The sequence below is a fragment of the Scomber scombrus genome, chromosome 11 (assembly GCF_963691925.1).
Source record: "Scomber scombrus chromosome 11, fScoSco1.1, whole genome shotgun sequence".
Taxonomy (NCBI): Eukaryota; Metazoa; Chordata; class Actinopteri; order Scombriformes; family Scombridae; genus Scomber; species Scomber scombrus.
The window spans coordinates 25336191-25364185 of NC_084980.1; the positions used below are offsets into that span (position 1 = coordinate 25336191).

General features: G+C 38.4%; 2 protein-coding genes across 2 annotated transcripts; both read left to right on the forward strand.

Annotated features, from left to right (window-relative positions):
* The first annotated feature begins 179 nt into the window (after nt 1–179).
* LOC133990069 (uncharacterized) lies at nt 180–27994 on the forward strand. Its single transcript, XM_062428249.1, has 6 exons — nt 180–237; nt 3230–3538; nt 3620–3904; nt 24539–24625; nt 25627–25676; nt 25836–27994. The coding sequence occupies exons 1-6, from the start codon at nt 180–182 to the stop codon at nt 25995–25997; spliced, it is 951 nt and encodes a 316-aa protein (XP_062284233.1). The 3' UTR covers nt 25998–27994.
* LOC133990232 (uncharacterized) lies at nt 11348–15992 on the forward strand. The gene is made up of 5 exons (XM_062428457.1): nt 11348–11517; nt 12368–12676; nt 12758–13057; nt 14677–14757; nt 15390–15992. The coding sequence occupies exons 1-5, from the start codon at nt 11460–11462 to the stop codon at nt 15581–15583; spliced, it is 942 nt and encodes a 313-aa protein (XP_062284441.1). The 5' UTR covers nt 11348–11459; the 3' UTR covers nt 15584–15992.
* Nucleotide 27995: the final 1 nt, after the last annotated feature.

The window sequence follows — 27995 nt, forward strand, 5'->3', positions numbered from 1 at the left end:
ATGATTAATATCATATCAAATATTCCTGAAATAACATATGAAAATGGGGCTTTCTGTTCAGGTGCCAGTTTGAAACAACCTGTTCTGAGATCTGTGACTTCAGAGGCAACACGTTTGTGCTGAGTGAAGAGCACAAAGACATTTACCACTTCCTCATCATTCGTCATAAGAAGGACACAATGGCTCACATCGTGCTTCTAGTTGTCTTTTGTGTGTTGTATTCATGGCAAATACAAGGTAAAACATTTTTCTTTAAATATTTTCTGTTGTTGGTTGATTTTGTTTTCAAAGTCTGGTTGTTGTAGTGATGCACTGCTGGAAGTTGGTTTTGAATGAGACATTATTGACACTGAATCATGTGTTTTTTTAAAACCTTTTTTTAGATGTTGTCATTTATACCTTAATGCCCATGGTTCAAATGTGGTTTGTCACTGGTTGTGTTGTGTCTCTTAGGGTTCAAAATCAGACGTATGCATTGACTTGTAGAGAGCGGTAAGGGTGGGTCTACATGCAGCAAAGGTCCCTTGTCGAGTCGAACCAGAGATGTGACGATTGTGTTAAAAAAGTTATAAGAAATAACGATAAAGTATTCTTCAGTAAAAGAGATATTATGATACAGCAATACATCAAACTAAAATATGCATTATTCATTCTTGTTCAAGGCCCTAATACCGTAAAAACTGGTGTATATGACACACCTTTAATGCAATATTTTTCATTTAAAAGTGGGGTGAGTCTTATACAACGGTGTGTCCTATTCATAAGCGTCCTTGGGTTTGTGCAAGGCGTTATATAAATCACACCTATTATTATTATCATTATTATTATTATTCACCAGTAAAATACAGAGATATGATCATAGGTATGTAAAAGGCAAACACTAAGAACAATAACTATAACTGTAAAGATGTGAGCGTCCACACTTATGAAATATAATGTCCTATAAACAGCGGTGTCAAGCACGCGCTGCACGCTACAGTGCAGCGCGAAAAATAGACCCGTTAATGAAAATAGACCCGTTAATGCTGTATGTTGGACGGAAAAATGTGTTGATCAGCAGTATTTCAGATGCGACTTATACACCGGTTTTGTACAGTATATCTAGGCAGCGATTTTTAAAAAGTTAAAACTTTTATGCGCTATTAAAGTAAAAATACAAAGAGTAATATGGTCGAGGTATGCACTCATTTTTTTACTTTGACTTCAGCGATTAAAGTTCTCCGGCATTACGACAGATTTCCGTCAACTGGACTGCCTAAAGGCCATATATGAGATCAATGCAGATCCGATGAGAATTACAAAGGTATAATTATAATGATACCCTACATTATTATTACAACAAACACACAGAGCAGACATGGGCAGCCCACGAGTCAATTTCCAAATATCAATAAATTGTTAAAATTGTGTTGGAAGCAAGCAGACCATTACCGTATTTAAATTAATAAGTGAAGTTGTGACAACTCTCCATTGCTGTGTCAGCTGCACACGGAGGGCTCAGCTCCGCCCCCGCTGAGACAAAGGAGAGTAGCAGCTAATGTTAGCCTCTGCTACAGTTTGCTGTCATAGCACATATACTCTCCTCTTCTCCTGAATGGGGGGACAGAGTTGCTCCGTCAGTAAGCGGCTACAGGACGCTGTTGTGTTAGCTGTGGTCGAGCAAGGTAGAAAGTGAATGAAGTGAGGGAGTGCTGACAGTAAGAAAGACGGTGAATCAGGTCAGTAAAACGTTATTTTCTGATTGTTTCACAGCGGTTACCTTCAACAGCATAAATAAACTTCCCCACACACCTCCACCCAACCCTGCAGCTCAGCCTCAAACCTCTGAATCTGAAACGCTGGCGTGCTGTTTAAAACATAGCAGCAACGTTATTATGCTGGTTTGCTTGGTTCAATGTAAGAAAGCAAAGTGTCCTTTATGGCTATGATGGTGATCTTTGTATTAAAGAGTCGTATGTTTCACATCTGGTGGAGCCGAGCCCTCAGTCTGTGCCGTCACACAAAGACAGTGAACCAGGTGAAAACTGCACTACACTCCTTATGTATTCCTTTTTTTTGCTTTAATCTCTGTGACTTTCAGTTTATCTTTCAACCATTACAGTAGATAACATAACATTTGTGGAGCTTTTAAAATTGAGTATATTTCCTTACAGAATCTGCACTGTTATAATGATTTGACAAAGAACCAAAATAAATTATGGTTATTGAAAAATGACAATAAAAGGGCTTAATATTATCACAGAGTGTTAGGACAAAGCACAAATTGAACTCACCTCCCGTGTATCGTGTTTGTGTGTGCGTGTGTATGTGTGTGTCAGAGCATTTTCTGGTTACCAAATTAGCAGTGGTACAGTACTATTTTGTGCTTGCAGAGCTACTGCAATGTAGAGCAGAATTTATTTCCAGAGAGAGCTTCACTTTGTTATTTTTGTCAGTACATCTTTTGACAGCCTGTTTTAAGTTCTTGAAACATTTGTATTGTTTCATGTGTTCAAATGATGCAGACTTGTATGCAGTATGTCTCGGCTTATAATTGATAAAATGTTGTTAACCATGACAAATATTAGTGTCCACATCAATACTTACACTTCATCAGTTTGACAGCTTTTATGAAAGACAAGCAGCCACAGACCATCTATACATCTATATCTCTACTTTTATACATCTAAATCTACAGTGAGGAGCTTGTCATTCATCTGAACAGGAAATAATTTCATTACCAGGTGACAATTATAACAAAGTTATGCTAAATTATTGCTTATTATGATTTTGGCCTTAGAAACTCTAGCCAGACGTATCTCTGTTTAAACAGCAGGCTACATGATGATAATGGTCACAATGTAGCAGAGCATGCATCTGTATTTTGTGAGGGCGGATATGCATGTGTTGTTAGAATTTAGTTAGCATTAATACTTTGAATGAACAGTCCATCTTTTCAAAATATCAAATTCAAATATATGAAATAAGTCATAAAAAGTTGACCTCAACTGCAAAATTTTGTTGCACTCATAAAACTGCTATAAATTAACCAATATTTGTCATTTACTGTCCATTAATCCAAATGAGACTGTCTACCCACTTGTTTTAAATCCTAAAAATGGATTACCAAACATTACTCAGTGTTTGTGGAGTAAAGGCAGTGACAGTAATACTCTCATTTTTAACAATTTTAAAAACAGTGGTGACTGAAAAAGCATACAAGTGATTTTAATGTGTGTTCTTTTTACAGGGTCCAGTGCTGTGACAACTGTGTTTGTGCAGAAAGGGAAGAATTTACATCTGGATGTTAACAAACCTGTTGTTCTAGGAAAATATGATGAATTTAGGTGGAGATTCAATGACACTCACAGTATAGTGAGATTATTTCCTGATAAACCACTAAGAATAGTTGACCCTTATGAAGGAAGGGTTGAGTTTTCTGTACAAAGTCACTCTTTGTTTTTGAAGAATGTACAACACAGCGACAGTGGAGATTACACTGCACTCTTAACTGGAGACAAAAACCAACCTCTAGCTGAATACAAGGTCATAATTCAAGGTAGGTTTCTTCAGATTTCAAACACTGATACACATTATTACCCTGTTTTATAACCCTTCACACATACCTTTTGTCCCCTAGATCCAGTGTCTCCAGTTCAGCTGTCAGTGAAGTCTGTGTCTAACAGCAGAGAGTCCTGTAGCCTCACTGTGACCTGCAGTACAGAGGACTCTTTCATCAGCTTCACTTTTAGATGTGACAACCAAACCTGCAATCAGGAGGGAGGAGAGCAGTCAGAGAACACAACCTCTGGTTCTTCTCTCCGTGTCTACCTGTTCAATGACTCCATTATCTGTAACCATAGTAACCAGGTCAGCTGGACCAGAGACATGAAGGAGATTTGGCCTCTCTGCTCTCTAACTGCTGGTGAGGCTAAAAGACTATGAGGGTCAACACATTAACATTTTCTTACCATTCAGAAAACTGTTTGTTACAGAGCCCCAAAAGGGCCATAGAGAGAAAAATAATATAAATTGATGCAATGTTTTACTACATCAAGCACTCAAAATGCTGATGTGTGAGGACGAGATCCAATGGGTTCCCATGCTTTGGTTAATTCGTCTGCATGAGATAATTGTATACAGTACAGAGAGCAGACCATAAACAGACCAGCCTTTCTCCTCACAGCATGAAGTGACACCTCAGTATTTCTTATACTTTTGGTATTGATACTTTTTGAGTAAATGCATTTCCAATGCCAGGATGAAGTGACTGAGGAGGATGTTAAAAATGGCAAGGGGGCATTTTTTTCATCAACTGAAATCCATGGATTTAACCCGGCAATAGTCTCTGATAGACAAAACAACAACATAATGTTATTGTTTCAAATTCAAAGAATACCTTTCTTAATCAGAGCAGAGCTAAATAAATTTAGAATTTTTGAATGGATGTCTTTCAAAAACAGCAGGGGGAGATGCATGGAAACAGCTGTTTGTGCTCTGGGGAGTCTGTTGTGCTGGCTGGCTCTATATTTACAATTATCTCATGTGCATGAATTACCCTAAACAAAGGAACAAAGGTCTTGTGGACATGCAACAGAATTGTTCATGCTCAATGTAAAAAAACTGGTTTAACTACATTTGTTTGCTTTTTTGCCCATGACCCCTTGGGGGCTCTGTAGTTTGTAGCTAAAACGTTCTTAAAAGATATCAATATAGGATTTTTTGGAACATAATCACATGTAAACATTTCTGATGAATTGTTCTTGTTCATTTTCCGGTACTCATGGGGGTTCAACAGTACCAACTGTGATCGTGATTGTGATCGTGATCGTTATCATGGCCTTCATTTTCCTTGTCTGCATAATCATATGTAAGTCCCAGTGTATATTTCAGCATAAGAGTAATAATGTTATTCAAATCTTCATACATGTTTGTATATGAATTCCATCACTGAGGCACAGTATACCCACCCAATATATGACATTAAGCCCCATGAGATGTAAAGATAAAGTGGAGTAATGGCATCTTGAACAGAGAATAAAGTCTCACTACCTCTGTGTGTGTTGCAATCTGAGGTTCTCTGTTCTTTGTTTTGATAGCCGGTCCAGCAGCGTGTGTATGTTAGTACATATGATTTTCTCTTTATCCTTTGGGTCCATTTCTGGCCATCCTGGCGTGAATGGCCAGAAATGTTTCACCAGCCAAAATATAGCAAGCAAGAATGAGTTGATGGACCAATCAAATCCACTTATCTGGCAACCAACATAATCACGCCTCTCAGCGACACATGTGTTTACATGCAAGTTGCAAGAATGGAAGGTCAGAAAAAAGGGAAAGGTGGAGCAGAGAAGGTGAGAAAATGAAAAGCCCGGATATCACGGATGCTGCAAAATGCTGCAAAATAAGCGACATGTTAACCAGGAGGGCTGGTCAGTCAAGAACGCTTTAGACTGCTGGTATAAAATAGTAAAACTGGGCTATGCCAGCACTCAGTTATGCCACATAACTGAGGCAAAGTGTGTAGCCTGATGGCAAAACAGGCTACAGTAACATAACACAATGATGAAGGTCAGTAGCTTCAATTTTGTCTTATACAAGCGATATCCATAAAAAACAAATAGAGAACTTGTTGGTCCGTCCCAAATTAATGTATTTTGTAATTTGGATAACTTTCCTCCCCAATAGTGGCCAAATGTATAACTAGTCCATTAATCCACCCTGACTTATTGTCCCAGTCCACCACTGCTCATATTACAGCTACACTAAAATATATTTCTGAAAACATTTGAGGATAGAAATATGCCATGCAGTAACAGAGTCTTGAGAAAGAGTTGGTGTATTATATCATCACTGCCCAGTTTGACGGTGTGATATGAGTTTCATTAGCTATTGGTTCAGTGACTGCTTTCTTTTCTTTCTACAACTTTATTGAGTAAACAATGTGCATTTTGTTTTGAGACGCTGGTGCTTGTGTAACATCTAGTGGGGCTGAATGTCATATATTGCACCTTTAATGTCTAACTGAAATGAAAATATTTTGTTTGGGAAATATACATATTTTAAGATGATGATGATTATTATTATTATTATTATTATTATTATTATTATTGTTATTATCCAGATCAACAATGTTTTGTTTTTTTAAATGACAGACCTACATAAAAGAAAGAAAATAAAGAACTGGGAAAATACAGTATATGACAGTCCTCAGGTAAGCATCAAAGTGTTTTCTTACATAATTTTCCTAACCCTGCTTGTCAAACTGAAGAACATAATTTCACATTGAGAATAATTCAACAGTTAAGACCAAAAATCTTGAATAAAAATGGAAAAAAAAAACTTTTATAAGTTCAATTGGAGCAGAAATTAAGCCTTCGTGATACGCTGGCCAGCTTATAACCATTCACACCAAACACTTTATCCTAATGACCTGACACATTCAGATTTCACCATTAAAGCTGCTTTATTTTGTTTAATATCTTGCTGTGATGTACCACTATGTACCTGTCCAAACCTGCAGTTTGAGTTCTCATTGAACAGCATGTTTAAACATATACTGCACGGGTTATGTCAAGTAAAGTGAAAATGGAAAACATTTTTCTAACATGGTTATTTGATTTATCTCCTAATCAGAATACCACAGGGGATGCATCAGTTCTTTCTCCAAGCACCACCTACGCTTCGGTCCACTTTCCAACTCGACCCAAAAGATCCACTGAGACTAAAAAGATCACCTTGCCAGAGACTATTTATTCTGAAGTAAACAGAGGTCCAAAGTCCAACGAGCATCTTAACTGAAAAACACAGATAATAAAAGCTGCAAACAGCGATGAACGGGCCCTTACACCCCGCCGCATGTCGGGCTGTGTTGCAGTTGAAGTCCTTGCATCACAAGCACGTAGATGTTATTAGACCCAGACTGTTTTCAGACATTGTGAGAAGGGGTGAACTAATACTTGTGCTGATGGAGAACACCCACTAATCATACATCATGTTGTAGTATATGATGTTGAGAACACATCATGTACATTTATTTTGTAAATTGGATGATGTCTGTCACATGAGGCTGACTTCCTGTGTCCAGTAGGTGGCACTATGACTGAGAGACAATATTGACACATGGACATGACTCTTATCAATCATGAGAAATTTGGTGCAGATTGGAACATGTCTGAAGTTGCAGCAACTTCATGCTTCATGGCGAAACTTTTTTGTAACATAATTTGATTGAGGCAAAAGATTTTGATAACACAAAAAGTCTTAAGATGATACTAAGTGAATTTGGTCAGGTCAAATCTGTAGGAGTAGTTTGTTAAAGTAAGAGGCTGGGAAAGGGCAAGAATGGCGCCAAAATCGAAAAGTTAAAACAAAATGGCTGACTTCCTGTTAGACCCATATAGGACGTCAAGGCTCGCTTCTCCAGACACGAGTTAAGTTTCATTAGATTGTAATTTCTTTTCATCTTTTCATTTAGCTCTCAGCAAGTCTTGAAGCAAGTCAAGGCAACTTTTTAAAATACTTTTAGGATTGTTTTTTAGAATTTCTTTTGATGTGTTTGTGAGGAAGCACAATAACATGCTGTTGTCAAAGCCATAATCTGTCAGGGTTTGAATCCTTTGTGGAGACCATGTTGTGCTGCTTCTTAAAGAGGAAGCACGTAGGCCTACCAACAGTAGCCATTTTATAAGTAGGCGGTTCTCAGTATATTGGATAGTGTATGTATAACGAAATGACTGAATGATGTACACATAATTTGTTCATTTTGAATGTACAGTGTGTTAAAACATTGAAGAGTTAATTCAGCCTATTGGCCTATTATTCCAGTACACCTGCCTTCCAGTGTAATGTTTTGTGTTCCTTATGCTTTACCCTGCTACCCTGCACCTCACCCGACTAAAATGTTGAAGCTTTGTAAAGTGATGTGGTAATATTTTATCATAATTGTTGTTTTTATATTATTTTATTGTGCATATTAGCTACCTAGGTTGTAAATTTGAAAGACCAGTGTATAAGATTTAGAAGGATGTATTGGCAGAAATGTTGGTAGATACTGAATATTTGTTACTTTAAGCCAAGTGTACACTACAGGACTTTTTCCCCGAATTAAAGTCGTTTTACTATTTTGAAAAAAGTCATTCAACTTGAACAGTCCTGAAGTGTGAGATGCTAAGCGATGGGATTATTTTCTGTCCCAGTCCAGTTGGAAGTCGTCTGTGATCATTTCAAAACAATCTCTAAACTCAAGCCAATGCTCTCCCACTCTGACCTGGAAAAATGTATTCATGCTTTCATTTTCTACTATCTAGATTACTGTAACTCCGTCCTTTCCGGCTTAACACAAAAATTGCTTCCTCACCTCCAACTATTCAGAACGCAGCAGCTAGGCTTCTTACCGGTTTAAGAGACAACATCACATCATCCAAATCCTCCCTGCTCTCCCTCTTCATTTTAGAAGTGATTGTAAGATTTTACTGATCACTTTTAAAGCACGTCTGTCAAAATCAAGGCTGAAATCTAAATGTGACCATGCTTTCGCCATCAGATTTTAAAATGATTTTAAAAGACCTGTAGTGTACACTTGGCTTTAGAATTAACCTTTTATATCTACGGAAGGAGTGGGTCCTTTTTCGATGTTCACACACGATTAATTGACAATCCAAATGGCTCTAGAGGCTTTTTTGCAGGTTTTTATTTTTAATTTTTGAGTTTGCAGCCATAATATGTTCTCATACATGCTTGTTAATGGAGGGGGAGAGGAAGGGTATTCAGCTGGTTCCAATATGCAACATCACCACTAGATGCCACTAAATCCTACACAATTGTACTGAAAGTATAAAGCAAAGAAAATCAGTACAGAGCCTTTATGCAATATGAATAATTATTCAAAAGGGATTTAGATTATTTCATTTTCAAAAACTCTGACCTTTTAGGTATTGTTAAGTTCTCCTTGTGTAAATGTGAGTGTTGTCCAGTTTGACAGTTCAGGTGAATTAGGGACTCTAAATTGCCTGTGGCTTTAAATTTGAGTGTGAATACTTGTCTATCTGAGTTTGCTTTATGTTCAGAGTATCAAATGTGTTTCTTATAATGTGACACTTCAAAACTGAAATAAATCTGTCCCACAGTATTTGTGAGTGGAATAAACTCTATGATATATGATCATATATAGTACAAAGGCCATGAGTGAGTGACAAAAATAGGCCTACACAATGTGACTTGAGAGATGTGTTCCCTGGTTGTTGTAATAAAGACGTATTCTTACTTTACCCTAAAATTAAATCAGCATACATACTCAAATAAATATTATGGACAAAATGTATGTGTTGGTCAGTGTGTATCTGCTTTTATCACACTTATCAAGAAGTCCTGCCTGAAACCAGAATCACATGAATTGTGCACTTCTCCAAAGAAAACAAAGGAGATGATCAGTGGCGTGCACAGACATTTTGGGCGGCAGGTGCTCAGTGAAAAATAAGGGCACTTTGTGCGGCATGTGGAACTGCCGGCTGCCTTAATATAGCAGTGTGAGACACAAAAAAACATTACAGGCACTTGTTAAATGTAATTGCATATTTATTTATGTCAATATGTTAATATCAATTGGACTATAGCACTGATCAGTCAATCACTGTTGTCGTATTTCTCTGGAATATACACACAGGGAGAGTTGTTTAGCAAGTTAGGCAGCTACAATGATAGATCAGTGTACTGGTTGCAAAATAAGAAACATGTGTTTTATCCTGTCGGAACAAAATAAGTGTACAAAGTGTCATTTTGAAGTGAGGAGTGAAGAGTGAGCATTACCATTCTCTAAAGCAGCATCCTCCTCGGTGGTCATCACGTCATTTCTATCATTGATTTGGGCTAGCGTCGCTATAGCTTGGCAACTGAGGCTTAGGGGGCAAACAATACACTCGACGCGATTCATTTATGTGTTACCTGGCTGGTGGGGCAGGAGAGGAGGTGTGTGTGGGCTGCAGCTGTGCACTGCTGCTGCAACGCGCCTCCGTTTTTGTCCGCTCTGCGCGTTCACGTTGACAAAGGAAGAGAGGTGTGTGTGGAGGAGGAGGAGGAGGGAGGGCGCATATTGGGGCATTATTATCACACGCTTTTAATCGTTGAGCATTTAAAGATTATCATGTCAACATGGGCCACATACAGTACACTGTTAAAAAAACAAAACAAAAAAAAACTTTCAAAAGGGCACTTGCTTGGTCCAGAGGGCAAAGGGCAGGTGCTATAGCACCACCTAATGTCTATCTGTGCACGCCACTGGAGATGATCATCAACTTCGGAAAAACGAAAAACATCACAAAGGCCTGAGCAGGTAGAAAGGGTCGGCAGCTTTAAATTCTTGGGTGTACACTGTACACATATCAGGTAATCTGAGCTGGAGCCACAACACATCAAGAAAGCCCAACAGCGCCTCTTTTTCATGAGGATCCTGAAACGCAACAAACTCCCCGGTGACTGTTATCACTGCACCATTGAGAGCACACTCACATATGGCTGCACTGTCTGGTACTCCAACTGCATTGCAACACAACAAAGAGAGATAATTCTCTGGTCACCAAATATAAGTAGCAGTTACGTAGGAAGGGTTGAGTTTTCTTAACAAAATCACTCTTTGCTCTTTCAGAATGTGCAATGAGGCTACAGTGGAGATTACACTGCTCTCATAACTGGGGACGACATCCAACGTGTGGCTGAATACAAGTTCATAATTTAGGGTAGGTGTCACAGCCTGCTCTGCAACCCTGCTGCTGAAGTGGTACTTTCCATTCACCCCACCTCCATCTCACTCTCCACTCTGTCACACCTACTCATCATTTCCTCTTGCCTCTGCCCCAGTAAATGCAACAACCTTCTATCTGTGACCACGAGTCTTCTTCCTGTTTCTCGTCTGCCTGTGGCTGTGTAGCGTTTTTTAACTTCAGTGTTGTTAGAAGAACCGAGAGTTTCCTGCTCAGTAAAACACCTCATCTCTGTGAGTGCTACTGGCTTTACTTTACCTGCTGGCTCCACAATCCTCCGTCTGCTGCTGAGTCTGTTTCCGCCAACAAAATCTGCCAAGTACTTGTTCAGTTACCTTTCTGAGAGTATTAATAAAGGCCATTACAAACTGCCTCCCTGGTGTGTTGTGCTGCAATTGGCGTCTCCTACCGCCTCCACCTGTAACAGTAGGTTTCTTTAGATTTTAAACATAAGGACAATATGATAATGTGAGCAGGAAACAGATTTTACACGTTTAACCATACACTTTAGAAAAATGTGACTTGGAGTTTTCAGTAAACTTTTTGGATCGTAAATCGTAAATCCCCAGTTTCTTTCCATCAGTGATTCTTTTGAACTGCACAGAGTGATAAGATGACACCACCAGTAGTAAAAGCTCGGTTACACCTGCGACATCAAAGACGACTAGATCTTGACTGGAGCGTACACGTTTACCATTTCCTACCTCACATCACTCCAACTATACAATGGCTCACATCGTGCTTCTAGCTGTTGTTTGTGTGCTGTGTTCATTGGAAACACAAGGTAAAACTTTTTTTAAAATATCTTTTCTGTTGTTGGTTGATTTTGTTTTCAAAGTCTGGTTGTTGTTGTGAAGCACTGGTGGAAGTTGTTTTTGAATTAGACATTATTGACACAATATACTGTAAAACTGAACCACGTGTTCAGGGAAAATTTGAACTTTTTTTATTAGATTTTTGGGCATTTTTGCCTTTATTTGAAAGTAGATGGCATAGAGGCCAACAGGAAAAAGGGAGAGAGAAAGAGAGAGAGGAATGACACGCAGCAAATGACCCTTATCAGAGTCGAACCAGGGACAGTGCGATTATGCCGCATATGGAATAACCACTCGGCTACCAAAGCGCTACCATGCTTGAGCGTTTTTAGATGTCATTTTATTACTCCATCCCTATTCATGGTTCAAAAATGGGTCGGTTAACTTTCTGGTTGATGTAAATAAGAAAGAAAGAAGAAAATATTTTCCGTGCAAGAAAAATTAAAATACAATACATTTAACTAGATTTTGTATTATTCATTCTTGTACAAAGACAAAAAATTCAGACAGAGATTTTAAAAACGTGTTGTGTTATTAAAGTAAAAAACGAAGAGTATTAACTACGTATGAAGGTGTGTGCGTGTGTGTGTGTGTGTGTGTGTGTGTGTGTGTGTGTTATTGCAAAATTTAGTTGTACTTATAAATCCACTGATATTTTTCATTACATTGACAGTCCAATCTAAGTGAGACATTCTGCCTATTTGTCTTAAAACAAACATTACTCAATGTTTGGGGAGTGAAAGCATCGACAGCAATACTCTCACTTTTGTGGTGACTCAAAAAGCATACAAGTGATTTTAATGTGTGTTCTTTTTACAGGGTCCAGTGCTGTGACAACTGTGTTTGTGCAGAAAGGGAAGAATTTACATCTGGATGTTAACAAACCTGTTGTTCTAGGAAAGGACGATGAATTTAGGTGGAGAGTCAGTGACACTCACAATGTAGTGAGATTATTTCCTGATAACACAACAAGAATAGTTGACCCTTATAAAGGAAGGGTTGAGTTTTCTGTACAAAATCACTCTTTGCTTTTGAAGAATGTGCAACACAATGACAGTGGAGATTACACTGCACTCATAACTGGGGACAAAAACCAACCTCTAGCTGAATACAAGATCATAATTCAAGGTAGGTTTCTTTAGATTTCAGATGTTAATTCACAGTAGTACCCAATTTTATAACCACTCACACCTACCTTTTGTCCCCTAGATCCAGTGTCTCCAGTTCAGCTGTCAGTGAACTCTGTGTCTAACAGCAGAGAGTCCTGTAACCTCACTGTGACCTGCAGTACAGAGGACTCTCTCATCAGCACTTTTAGATGTGACACCCAAACCTGCAATCAGGAGGGAGGAGAGCAGTCAAAGGTCACAACTTCTGGTTCTTCTCTCCGTGTCTACCTGTTGAATGACTCCATCATCTGTAACCATAGCAACCAGGTCAGCTGGACCAGAGACATAAAGGAGATTTGTCTTCTCTGCTCTGCAACTGCTGGTGAGACTGAAAGAACAGGTAACTGACAATAATACATAGATTATACACACTGCTTGTCATGCAAGTGCAAGTTGACCTGAACCATAAAATGTGTTACCAAATGTGGCGGTACGAGGGAGTTAGTACGAAAGATCCAACTTAGATTCAGCCCTATTAATTTGGAATAAGAACCAACAACACCACCCTGGGAATTTTTAATGTATACTAACAGTTATGAGAAGGCACGTGGGTACGTTATACCAAGGAAGGGCAGGAGACGTGGTTCGAAGTTTAACAAACAATTATCAATTCATTAGAATGATGATCATGATCAGCCTTACAGTTAGGGAGGGGCAAAAAACACCCCAAACGTACGTGGCACACACAGGAAATGGTGACATGCTACAAAAAAAAAACCTAAAACCCCGGCTCACACAGCACACGAAGGGAAACCACCTCCACCACAGTTGGCTTTCATCAACTAGAGGGGAAAGTAGGGCACAATCAGTTGGGCACAAAAAAAACACATTGCACAATCATTATAAATGTACTAGATACAAATATACAGTCACAGGCATCCAAACAAAAACAAAAAGTATTAATAAACAACCTAAGACTGGAAATCAGTAGAAACAAGAAGGATTAAATTTAATGGCAAATAACCCCCCCACTCCAAAAAAACCCCCAAAAAGACAAAATCATTTTTTTAAAGTCTCTGGCGAGAGATGCTAAATCAATAAATGAACATAGTCAAGTATTTCATTAAGGTGAAAACTAAATGGTAATTGAACAACCAATTAATTCAAAAGAATAAGACAATACAATCAAAGAAAACAGATAAGTTGGCCTGATCCCATTTAACCCCCCTCACGTGCACACGCTCACGCACTCATCCACACTGAGGAGAAGAACGAGGAGGGTCTTCCCTGTTACGTGTCAAACAGAGCCTCCGCCAATAGTCCGGTGATGCGTTCAGAGTCTGCTGCGTTCTGTGTGCTACTGTTCATGTTTTATCACATTGTGCATTGGTGCACAACAGATGATGTGTTCCAACGTTTTGGTTAATTCATGCAAACGAGATAAATGTAAATCCAGCCAGCAAAACAGACCAGTCTTTCTCCCTGCAGCATGAAGTGCAGCCCACCTTAGTATTTTTTTAATTTTGGCATTGATACTGTTTGAAAAGTAGTCCTAGTGCCAGTATGAAGTGACTGAGGAGGATGTTAAAAATCGCCATTGGGCTTTTTTTTTCTTTTTTCCCCCCCCCATAAAATCTAATTAATTAATTCAACCATGCAATAACCTCAGATGTGTAACAACATGAGCTAAGTTTCAATTCAGATTTAATCAGAGCAGAGTGCTAAATACTTTTTGAATTAATGAATAGATATGTTAAAATCAGCAGGGGGGAGACACATGGAAACAGCAGTATGTGCTCTGGTGAGTCTGTTGTGCTGCCAGTCTCTGTGTACAATTATTTCATGTGCATAAAAACGAAGGAACAAATCTTAAGTGCTCAATGTAAAAAAAACTTTTTTTTGCCCATGTTCCCTCAGGGGCTCAGTAATTTGTACCTAGTTATGAATGTATGAATGAATTTTTGGAAAGTTACTCAAATAAATATGTAAATATTTCTGATTGTTTTTGTTCATTTGCAGGTATTAATCTGGGCATAGAAGCTGGCATTGGGATCGGGATTGCAGTTCTCTTTTGCCTTGTCCTTGGCTGCCTAATCATATGTAAGTCCCGGTGTATATTTCAGCCTAAGAGTAATAATGTAATTCAAATCTCCATACATGTTTGTATATGATATTCATCATTGTTGTACCCACCACACCCACAAACAATTACAATACATTATATGACATTCAGCCTCACAACATGTCAACAGACAACTATTTTCTATGTAAAGATATAGTGAAGTTGTAATCTGAGCTTCTCTGTTCTTTGTTTTGATAGCTGGTCTGTTCTTTGCATCCATTTCCAACATGGCGGACATGTCACAAAGTTTCTCATATTGCAGCTAAATAGTCACACTAATATATGTTTATGAAAACATCTGAGGCGATAAATATGCAATGCAGTAACAGAGTCTGGAGAGAGAGAGTCAGTATATTTGATCAGCCCTGCCTAATTTGACAGTTTAATTAGTTGTTGGTTCAGTTTATGCTTTTCTTTCTTTCCACAACTTTATTGACTAAACAACATGCACATTGTTTTTAAGATGCTGGTGCTACAGTGTGACATCTGGTGGGGCTGAATGTTATACGTTGCACCTTTTAATGTCTAGCTGAAATTAAAATATGTATATTTTGTTTTGGAAGAATACATGTTTTCACATTGTTATCATTATTACAATTATTATTTACAGATCACAAATGTTTTCGGAATCAATCCGGCCCAAATCAGAATGACCCAGAAGATGCTTCAGGTCGTTCTTTAAACTTCACCAACCCTATGGCAGGACTTCCAACTGCAACTGTACAATCCACTGAGACTGAAAACACCCCCAAGCCAGAGACCGTTGCTGGTGGAATTAAAGGTCAAGAGAAAGACAAAGAATGAGAAAAATGACCTGTGCTATGAACACTGTGCCGACCCATGCTGCAGAATTAAGAAATCCAAGATAACTGATAAAGCGAGGCTCAACAAAGTCTCATTAGTGCATCCTGGCTTAATCTGTTGCCCGCTCGCCAATCCAGGATGAGGATATGTGAATATGTCAAGCCAGGCCTAAGTAATTCAGATACGTGCGTGTTCACAGCTTTTTTACATAGACCACTCGATCGATCACAGATTTACTGATGCAGACATGGAAAAAACTTGTGCCGCATACCTTTTACCAAGTTAGCAAATGAATACAAGTAATTAATAAACAGTCAGTTTGAGTTGTGGAAAAGTAACTGGACAAATCACTTTACAACTGCTAATATTTATACTGTAAGCTTGCATAATATCATAGTATCATAGGGAGCTTGGCTCTCCTCAATAAGACATGAGCTCCCCTGATGTGTGTGTGTGTGTGTGTGTGTGTGTGTGTGTGTGTGTGTGTGTGTGTGTGTGTGTGTGTGTGTGTGCTAAACACCAACAAATATGGATTGAAGCAGATCATTTTGTTAGGTAAAAACATGTTTTGAATTTTGAAATGATGGATACATGTTTTTTAAATAAAGATTAACTTTTGAACTTTACAATGCTCAGTTACGGAGCTTCGGACAAATGGCTGCCGGGGATTCTTTCCTGTGTTAGCCTGCTGCAACTGATCACTCAAAACATTCTTCCCAAAACTAATGGGATAGTTTTCCTCTTTTGTTAACAACCTGCACAGAAAAAAAAATCACTGGACACAGTCTAGTTTTGCTGCAAGCCAAATTTCATATATATAAATCTATATTATATATTTTAAAGCTGTCAGCGTTAACGGGTTAATCGCAATGTGATTAAAGGCCGAGCATAACCTGTTCATTTCTTGTAATCAAGTTAATCATTCCTGACTGACTCACTCACTGTCACAGACTGCTGTTATAATCGACCTCTGTAAACTGTGCACAGCATGAGTTCATGTGTCAGGAGTCTTCCTTCTGCTGTCATATTCCTACACTGTCTGCACACATTGTTGGACTTTCCTTTCAGTAGCAGATTTTGATATGAGCAGTTGCCCCAGGCAGCACGGCGCACACACACCAAAAGAAAAAAAAAGATGTGTTTTCTATTGTTTATTTGCACACATTGTCTTATTTTTCGGTTTGAATCAAGTAAGGAGCCAAAATACTTAACTTCCCACCTCTGCTTTTGGATGTAGGCTTCAGTTTAAGATAGAAGTTAGATAAGCATGCAAATCTTTTTTTTTGAGTGAGCGGGGAACGGAAATTCTCACCACTCCACTCATATGCTCTGGTGTGAACACAACAACCATTACTGTTTTTTGTTTTTTTACCCCGGTTCTCGCTGCGATGGACACAACACTCACATCTGGTTGTCACCCTAATAGTGTCAAAGTTACATCATCAACCTTAGGCTGTGACAGTCGCTTTGCAAGAGTCCACAACAATAAGGTGACCAGATTTCTGAAATGAAAATCGGGGACATTTTCAATGCGGCGGTGAAAAATCATTAAATATGAAATAAAAAATGGGGACAAGTACTTTTTCAAACAAAAGGACCTGGTTAATAAATCAAAATATCAGCACCCACAAATATCATGTATCAGTAGCGCGCAGCAGTGTCAAAAACACAAATGTAGAATACTTTAGAAAAAACATCTCTCTTCCAAAGTTAAGTGTCATGTGCAAAGACAGCTGCCAGACCAGTAGCTAGTAAAATCATCAAGATGTAATTAATAATAATTACCAAGTCAAAACATATGAGTATATTAATTTTATACATGACTCAGGGCATCAGCTAATCAGATGGTCTGCATGTATAACTACTACAGTCATTAGTTACCCACACAGCCCGACACAAAATACAGAAGTTAGCCTAACACACACAACTATCAACCATTGATTTATTATTAATTAATTTATTATTTTAACAGAGTCTCATGTTCCTATGCCTACAGGAAAATCATATGTTACCAAAGCAGTCTTCCACCTCCCCTCTTCCAAAACAGGGCCACATACAATGTCATCACCTGGTAATCTCATGCTAACGTTAACGTTACAGCGTCACTAATGACAGATATGAAAACATTGTCATAATGTTAACATCCACTGACTTTTATAAAGTTACGTTAGGTCTTCAATTCAGATAAACAACTTACTTTAACGTTACATCACTTATCAAACACACACACAGCCAAGTCTACTGCCAATTCACACAAAATAAATAAGTTCATACACAACATACCATTAATGACCGCTGGGGGGTATTCCAGAAAGCGGGTTATGTGAAAACTCAGAGTAAGTTAACCCTGAGATGAGGAAAACTCTGTGTTTTCCGTTCCAGAAAGAGAGGTAACTGAAACTCTGAGTCAGTCACCATGGTAACTGACTCTGTGAACATAACCTGCTCGCTGGTAGGTTTTCTTTAAGAAACCCTGAGTTTCTACCTGTCTCCTCCCACCTAAAGCAAGCTGACAGACATGGGTTGTCCGTTTCTTCGCAATCCGATAGATATCGAGGCAGAATTAATTCGCAATGCCTTATGTCGGGAGATGTATTCAGGGCTCAATTGGATGTGCTTTCATTCCGAGATGAATATCTGTTAGAAGGGTATCACTGTTCATTACACTCAATCATTTCTTAACATTCTCACATATCTGCCTTGTTAATCTTATTTTTAGGAAGTATTTTATTTAACATTCATGTACACATCGTCACATGTTAGTCTTAAAATCAATGACTCCAATATGTATAATATGTAAAATTGTGTTAAATAAAAGTGTTAAAATAGTGCAAAATGTTAATCTACAAAGCAGGATATTAGATGAGAGGACAGTGTGTTAAACAGCTTTCTGTTGGGGGTTTAAATTACTATATGTTGAAATAGCCACTGAATTAATATTTACTTTGTTTAATAGCCTACGAAAACTATGAATAAAATCAAAGCAATGTACTATCATCAATATCACTTTTCTGAATTATGTTTTTTTATTTCATTTTTGGCTGCTTCCAAATACGTTACACCACTTTTTCACCTGTATGGTATAATTTTAAGTGAGGTAAGTTAAGTCAGTGGAGTAGTGCATTAAAACTTAAGAATTGACTCGGGCAGCAGTTTTCTCCCATGCCGCTTCTCTCTCCTTAGCGTCTGCAGCGGTGTTACTTTTTGTGAAATATATGAGGCCTGCAGGGGGAGCTCCAGTTACAGTGAGGTGACGTAACTCAAGCTTTTTTTCCTCCATTGATAATGGCTTTGTATAGTGGTCGTGCACGCGCCAAACTCAAGGTTAACATACTCAGAGTTGATTTACCTAATTCAGATCAGCTGTTCTGGAACCGGATACTCAGAGTTCCCCATCTCAGAGTAAGTCAACTCAGAGTTCTGGGTTAGACTCTGAGTTTGTTGAACCTCCTACCTGGAATACCCCCCAGGTCTTCTTTTCTTTCCTTTTTGCCGCCTCTAGATTGTTGTTGTTGACGCTGCTGCGTCTGGTCGCACGTCCTGATAACGTCTGTACGTCATACGACGTCTTCTCTGGCGATCCGTTAAATGGCTACCGTAATAACTGGTGTTTGAGTCTGCGCGCATTTTTCACCCATTCAGTGTCAAAATCGGGGACATTTTCGGGGACTAGTGATGGGCAAACCGGCTCTTTTCAAAGATTCGGCTCTTTTGGCTCAGCTCCCTTAGAAGAGCCAGCTCTTACGGCTCCCAAACGGCTCTTCATTTAGTATCACTCTGAGCGTTCTATTTTAGCCTGATTTAGCAATTATGAATGGTTTGTGTATTGGTAAGCAAGTTTTCATTCAGTGTTTTCATAAAAGCCTTATTTGTATGCATTTTTTTCATTACAAAAAAAAATACAGTAACTTTTGTTTAACATTTTAATCAAACTGTTAAACACCTGAAAAACCTTGAACTGAACACAGAACAACTGAACACATTGACATGCTTGCACTCACATCCTCCTCTGTCTCTGTCTCTGCTGTGTGTATCTGGCCTGTACCACTACACTCACTGTCTTTGGAGCGTCTGCCCCCCTTCCTTCTTTCACATAATGGTATGATCCTAGTCTGCCCTCGCATGTGATTGGCCAAATGGTGTGCCCATCAAAATAAACTCCCACCCCTGCCTGCATGGATTCTCAGCCAAATGGACTGCTGAGCAGGAAGCTGAAGATTCGGCTCTCTGTAACGGGCATCGGCTCTTCTCGTTCACTACAAAGCATCGGCTCTTAGAGCCGGCTCGTTCGCAAACGACACATCACTATCGGGGACAGCTTTGACCGGGGACAGGTCACTCAAAACGGGGACTGTCCCCGGAAATTTCCGGGGACGTCTGGTCACCCTACACAACAACAAGGTGTGGCAAAGTCAAAAGCGGATTTGAGCCCAGTCAAATTTGATTATCTTGATTATCTGCTGGTCATTTGACTCATGAATCTTGTGACTTTGCATACTGCATGAATCACAATACTTTTAAGGTATGACTTACAAGAAGAAGAAGATGACTTCCCACCATGGATGTATCACATGCATGGTTCCTCCTAAGGTCAGTACAAAAATAATGTTTTCACTTCCTTATGTTTCACATGTTGGACAATGGCTCAAGCTGTACTTGTCGTCGTTTGTGTGCTGTTTTCATGGGAAACACAAGGTAGAATATTTTCTTTAAATATTTTCTGTTGTTGGTTGTATTTGTTTTCAGAGTCTGGTTGTTGTAATGAGTCACTGCTGGAAGTTGAATTAGACATTTCTGACACAATATAGCCAATTCCAAAACTTTTACACCATTCCTATCCATGATTCAAACTTTCTGGTTGATGTAGGAAGATGAGATGATGATGTATTTTTTTAAGGGCAAGAAATAACACCAATATATTTAACTAAAATGTCCATTGTTTGCAAAATATTTTAAATCGTTTTGTGTTATTAATGACAGAAACAAAGAGCACTCATCTTTTTCCGCCTTCACTTTTTATTTATTCTTTTTTTTTTTTTTTTTTTTTTACTGTAGATAACATTTATGGAGCTTTTAAAATTCTGAATATTTCCCTTCAATATCTGCACTGAGAATCTGAATGCAGTTTCAAAACCTTTGCCACACTGACAGCAATGTAATTCTTTCTACTTATTAATTTACTTTACTGGCCTGAAAATAGCCTGAAAAACTAAACTAAAACACTAAAAAAAGTTACTGTGGGAGTAGGGGTAGAGACTTTTTTGTGCATCTTAAGATGATACATGTGTCCACCAAATTTTGTTCATCTAAGTCAATCTGGTGGGAGGGGCTCAATTTTCTACCGTGCAGTGGCACCATTTGGCCAGCAGTTCCTGTTCATGGCAAAAACATCGAAATTCCCTGCATCGCTGTGGCAACCAGATATAACGAAGGAAAAAAGTTTTGATAACTTTTCATCTCCAATGTCTTAAGATGTTTCTGAGTGAATTTGGTCAGGAGTTTGTTAAAGTGTGATACGTGGAAAACCATTTGGTTTCATTGCTAAAGGGAACAGAGATGTGGGTGTTGGTGGAACCAGGGCAATCACAGTCGGTTCTGCTTTCCTGGGAAATGAAAAAAAAAATCCAGTGGCCTGTTTTTAGTCAAATGTGTCTATAACCCACAGATCAATAGCATTGATATTTGAAAAAAAAGACAAAATATGGACATATAAGCTTTCTCCCCGAAAACAACAGCCCTCCGCACTCCCTACATGAAACGTCCCTCTTCATTCTGCTAACATTTAACATTTCTGCTCACATAATTCTTACCGGGCTGACAGTAGCTATTCTGACCTCTTCCTCAATCTGTCCCTGCAGGGTAACGTCTCTCTCCTCCTCCTCCTCCTCCTCCAAATTCGCCTGAATAGTTACTTCTCCTTCCTTACTACACTGTTGCACAAGGCTGTGTGCCACTCCGACAGCCTGTGTATTTTTGTCGACGGCCCTGCCCCAACTACAGTCGAACTTGTGGTTAACATATCCGTGATCTTGGCACATTTTGCTGCGTCCACCTGTAGGCTTTTCAGCCGTTTGTCTCGCAGCTTCTCTGCGCCCCCCTTGCGCTTTATTGTGTTTATTACTCGCTATCCATTTCCACACTGACACTGACTTCTCTCTGCGGTCAGACTCAGCTCAAATGGCAAAATTTGATAACCTTGGGAGGGCAGGGGCGGGCCGAGGAGGGAGGGGAGGGCTGAGAGATTTCATTGGACAAGCCCATTGTCCGTCAAGAAAATCAACCAATGGGCCGCGTTTCGAGTCTCAAATACCGTCGTGGCTGATGATTTTTTTTTTTTATTATTAAATTATGACAGCTCCGGCCCAAAATGTGCGTTGGCCCACCGGGCATTGCCCGGTACGCCCGATGGCCTGTCCATTCATGTGTGTGTGTGTGTCAGAGCATTTTCTGGACATCAAAGTAGCAACAGGATCTATTTTGTGCTCACAAATGTGTGTGAAAAAGAGTTATTCCAATTTAGAGCAGTATTTATTTCCACAGAAAACATGTTGAACTAAATGAGGAAATCAAACTTTCACTTCGTTCTGTTCCCCAGTACATTTTTTGACAACATGTTGTAAGTTCTTGAAACCTTTGTATTGTTTGACGTGTTAAAATGATGCAGACTTGTGTGTCTTACTCTGTACATCTTGGATTATAATTGATTACATATTCCTAACCATAGTGTCCACATCATGCATGGACAGGCCATCGGGCGTACCGGGCAATGCGTGTATCTTCACTTAATAATATCTCTGGAAATTCTAATTGATTGTAATGTAATAAATTCTGTAATCTAATTATCTGGGGCTAAAAGCTTGCAAATGCTCAACATAGGAAATTATTACAGGAGTCATTTTATTCAGTCAGACTTAAAACATGCATAATAATAGTAGCCTATAGAGTTTTGTGCACAACCTCCTCCTTGCTGGTTTGGAGTTGGTCATTCTTGTGTGTGTGTGTGTGTGTGAATTGCCTTTATAGCCTTTGTTTTCAAACAATGCTATGAGTAGACTTGGTGTCCAACTTACAGTGTTATAGCTTTCCATAGAGTTATAGTTTGCAGGTGTTACAGCTTACAGTTATTATTATCATGTAATATTAGTGAAACATTGCTTTGCCTAAATGGATGATAAATCATTAACATTACATTCACTCTTAACAACTCTTCCATGTAGGCTACTGCGCTTTATTTTAATTTTTGAAACAACACAATGTGCGCATATATCCTCTGGTATGTCGTGTGCCTCCGCATATCGTTTAAATAATCATTGTGGGCCGCCATGGCCCAAAATGCCAGGGCCATTTTTTGGTCCCAGTCCAGCCCTGGTCCACATCAATACCTACACTTCATCAGTTTGACAGCTTTTATGGAAGACAAGCAGCCACAGACCATCTATACATCTATATCTCTACTTTTATACATCTAAATCTACAGTCAGGAGCTTGTCATTAAACTACTTCACTGTTGGAAGAACTGCAGCTTCTGTCTTCTCACTCTTTGTTGAACTTCTAAAACTCTTTTTACTGATAAACATTCACTTTAAATACATTTAGTGTTACAACTGAGATTGCAAACATCCCAATAGGAAACATTTTCATTAACAGGTGACAATTACTGTACTACAACATTTGGTAAATGAGTGCTTGTTGAGAGTTCTCTTTTTAGACAGCAGGTGGCTGCATGATGATAATGGTGACAACATGGAAGATGAAGCATCTATATTTTGTGAGGGGGGAATATGTATGTAGGCTATTATTTATATTTAGTTAGTATTGATACTTTAAATTAACAGCCCCTCCCTTTAACTTCTCAAATTGAAATATGTGAAATTAGTGAAATGTTCACCTCAAATTTAAATTGTATTGCACTCATAAAACTGCTATTAATTCATCAATATTTGTCATTACATTTACAGTCATTAATCTGAATGAGCCTGTCTGCTTATTTGTCTTGAATCATAAAAATGAATTTGTAAACATTACTCAGTGTTTGGGGAGTAAAGGTAGTGATAGCAATACTCTCACTTTTTCATGACCTCTTGTAAAAACAGTGCATATAAGTGATTTTAATGTGTGTTCTTTTTACAGGGTCCAGTGCTGTGACAACTGTGTTTGTGCAGAAAGGGAAGAATTTACATCTGGATGTTAACAAACCTGTTGTTATACCAGAATTTCATGAATTTAGGTGGAGAGTCAATGACAATTACAATATAGTGAGATTACCTCCTGATAACAAAACAAAAATAGTTGACAGTTATAAAGGAAGGGTTGAGTTTTCTGTACAAAGTCACTCTTTGCTTTTGAAGAATGTGCAACACAGCGACAGTGGAAATTACACTGCACTCATTAGTGGAGACACAAACCAACCTCTAGCTGAATACAAGGTCATAATTCAAGGTAGGTTTCTTTAGTTTTCAAGCATTGATACACAGTATTACCCTGTTTTACAACCTTCACACCTACCTTTTGTCCTCTACATCCAGTGTCTCCAGTTCAGCTGTCAGTGAACTCTGTGTCTAACAGCAGAGAGTCCTGTAACCTCACGGTGACCTGCAGTACAGAGGACTCTCTCATCAGCAGCACCTTTACATGTGACAACCAAACCTGCAATCAGGAGGGAGGAGAGCAGTCAGAGGTCACAACCTCTGGTTCTTCTCTCCGTGTCTACCTGTTGAATGACTCCATCATCTGTAACCATAGCAACCAGGTCAGCTGGACCAGAGACAGGAAGGAGAATCGGCCTCTCTGCTCTTTCACTGCTGGTGAGACTGAAAGAACAGCTAACTCACAATAATACACAGTTTACACATTATGTGTGGCTGTCTTGACTGTGGATGTAGCTGCCGTAACCAAGTGATTTCCTGAGATGAATCAATAAAGTAACTTCTAATCTCTTTTTTTGTTCATTTGCAGATACTAATGAGGGTAGAAGAATAGCCATTGGGATAGTGATCCCGGTTTTCCTCCTTTGTATTTGTTGCCTTTACAGAAGAATCACAAGTAAATCCTATTGTATATTTCTTCATGAGAGTATTAATTTAGTTATTCTCGTCATATATGTTTATATATGAATTCCATCATTGTAGCAGAGAATACCACCACACCCACAAACCTCATGTATAATTAAACAATGGCATCAGAATGATTAAAGTTTCAGTATACAACATTCAGCCCCACTAGATGTCAGCAAACAACTATTTGCTATGTAAAGATATAATTTCCAACATGGTGGCAGTGTCACAAAGTATCTCATTGCAGCTAAACTAAAATATGTTTCTGAAAACATTTGATGCAGAAACAGAATCTTGATCCATATTTGATCAGCACTGTTTGACTGTTTGATGAGTTTCATTAGTTGTTGGTACAGAGATCACTTTCTTTTGACCCCAACTTTAGTGCACATTTGTTTTGGTGTGAGTTGCTGGTGCTATAGTGTGACATGTAGTGGGGCTGAGTATTGCACTTTTAATGTCCAACTGAAATTCAAATAAATATATTTTCCTTTGGAAATGTGGTCCAAAAAGAGGTTTCTTCAGTTCTCTTCAGAGCAAAAAAGTGATTTTCACTCAGATCTTTTAGTCCAAGGCTCTTTCTGTGTGTACCAAAATTGTGTCACTGGGTACACTAGTGGTTCCCAAACCTTTTCTGTCATATGCATAAAATGACTTAAATATCTATTAACCAGTAATAATAATGGTGAAGCTAGTAACTAAAGAGGCTAAGTTTAATCTTAATTAAATAACATTATCAATAACGTCAACTCCATGTTTCTCTTTAATTTCTTTTGTGCAAATGTGCAAAGGTTTTATCCAAACTGCAACAAAAAATGTGACTTAAAAATATGAGCCCTCCCACTGCAATGAACTTCTGAATAATTAATAATAATAAATAAATAAATAATAATTATATTTTGTAATTAAATGTTTTGATCTCATCTTGCTAACCTCAATCAGCTGTATTGTTATCATTATTAACCAAATCATCATTGTTTTTTATGACAGACCAACAGAAAAGAAAAAACAGTGAAAATCCAATATATGAAAGTATTCAGGTAAGAGCCACAGTCTTATTTTTTTACTCCCAACTTTGCTTGTGAACTGTTTTACTTCCAGATGACCTGCTGTTTGAGTTCTCATTGAACAGCAAAGTAGGAAAAGTAACAATAACAAGAAAACATTTTTTCTAACACAGTCATTTGATTTTTTTCTAGGATATCAATCTCAACCAAACTCCTAATCCGAATGCCACAGAAGATGCTTCAGGTCTTTCTCCAACCTCCACCTACGCTTTGTTAGGACATTCAACTGCACCTGTACAATCCACTGAGACTGTAAACACCCCCAAACCAGAGACCATTTACTGTATGCTCTAATTACCGAACTTCCAAAGTCCGACATCCAGAACTGAAAGAACAGAAAATTATAATGATTTAGTCCATTCACAGGACTAAATCCTGGTCTGCCATTGTTGTTGCTTCTTCTCCTTCTTCTCTGTATTGTTGTTGCTTCGAAGTTGGCGCCAGTGTTTATGGGACAGCAGCGACGTAACTGACATATACAGTGACGTAATGACGAGCCATGGAAAGCAAATTGGTTCTCAGCTGGTTCGCAAGTTTAACCGACTGTGAACCATCACCAGCACTGGAACTGCTTTGGTGGAAAAGGGGGTATTAGAGAGCTTGCTGGACCCTCTTGCAAGACTTTTGCTATTGAAACAGCTGCACGGACTGTTTCCTGAAAGACTATAAACCACAAGTATGTCAGAGGAAGCAGAGGTGCTGGAGTTTCTTCCTGAAACAGCTGCATGGAAAGTTTCCTCAATGACTAAAAACTGTATTAGCGATGTAAATATATGTGGGTGTTGGATTCTGCCTGTGTCCTGCACCACAGAAGGCCACATGTTGGATAAAAGTAGAGCTGTTTGGTGACTTTACCACAAATACATCAGAGGAAGCAGAGGTGCTGGAAGGAGACAATGAAATTCAGTTTCCTGTCAATCAATCAAACTGTATTTATATAGCACCTTTCATACAGACTAATTTAGTTCAAAGTGATCTACAGTTAGTTGATTGACAAGCTGATAATAAGACAGAATAAATGACTAAATTAAAAAGGAAAATAACAATAATAATATTTTTTTTTAAAGAAATAAAACAAAGAACAATTTAAAGACAAAACTGGAGATCAATGCATGCAAGAGAAAATAAAAAGGATAAACATGCTTAAACATTTTAATAAAATAAGACGAAATAAATAATTAAATAGATTAAAAAAATAGATAAATAAGTAAAATAAGAGGGAATAAGAGAAAAGGTTAATTAAAAGTAAATTAAAACTATAGAATCGTAATAATAAGATAGTGTAAAATAAAGTAGATACAAAATAAATGAATTAAAAATACATTTAAAACAGCAAAAACAAGCACAATGCAATAAAATTAAAGGCTATAAACTATTACATTTCTAATCAAAAGCCAGGCTGAACAGGTGGATATTGAATTTTCCTTTTAAAAATGTCCACACTTCCAGCCGTTCTCAGGTCCTCAGGCAGTCTGTTCCAGTGGCTCGTAACGTAAAAACCAAACGCTGACTCTCCGTAGGTTTTTGTTTTGACTTTTGGAACAGCTAAAAGATTCCTGCCTGAGGACCTGAGGAGCCGAACTGGTTCATACACTGTCATCAATTGTGATAAATATGCTGGTGCTAAACCATGAAGTGCTTTAAAAACAAGTAAAATCATTTTCAATACGAAAGTTAACAGGTAACCAATGTAAAGACTTTAAAATGGGTGTAATGTTTTCTCTCCTTTTGGTCCTGGTCAGCACTCGGGTTGCAGAGTTCTGAATCAGTTGTAGCTGATTTATGAGAGTTTTGGGTAGACCAGAAAGGAGAGCATTACAGTAGTCCAGCCTGCTTGTGATAAAAGCGTGCATCACTCTCTCTGTGTCACTCAGAGAGAGAAATGGTCGCACTTTTGCAATAGTTTTAAGGTGATAAAAAGCAGATTTGGTGACATACCCCACATGAGCCTTGACGTTAAGGTCAGAGTCAAACACCACACCAAGGTTTCTTGTATGTTGGCTTTGGGTATGTCACAGGGATCTCAATTTTGCCACCAGTTTCTCTCTCTGAGCTTTAGAACCAGTTAGTAGTTTGTTCAGTGTATCAAATGTGTTTCTTATAATGTGACATTTCAAGACTGTATCCTTCTGGAAAGAAATCTGTCCTACAGTATTTGAGGAGGAAACAAAGTCTACTCTATATGATCATTTATAATACAAAGGCTCTAAGTGATTCACAAAAATAGGCCTGTACGATATGATATGAGAGATTTGTTCCCTGGTTGTAATAAAGATATTTTGCTTTCTTTAC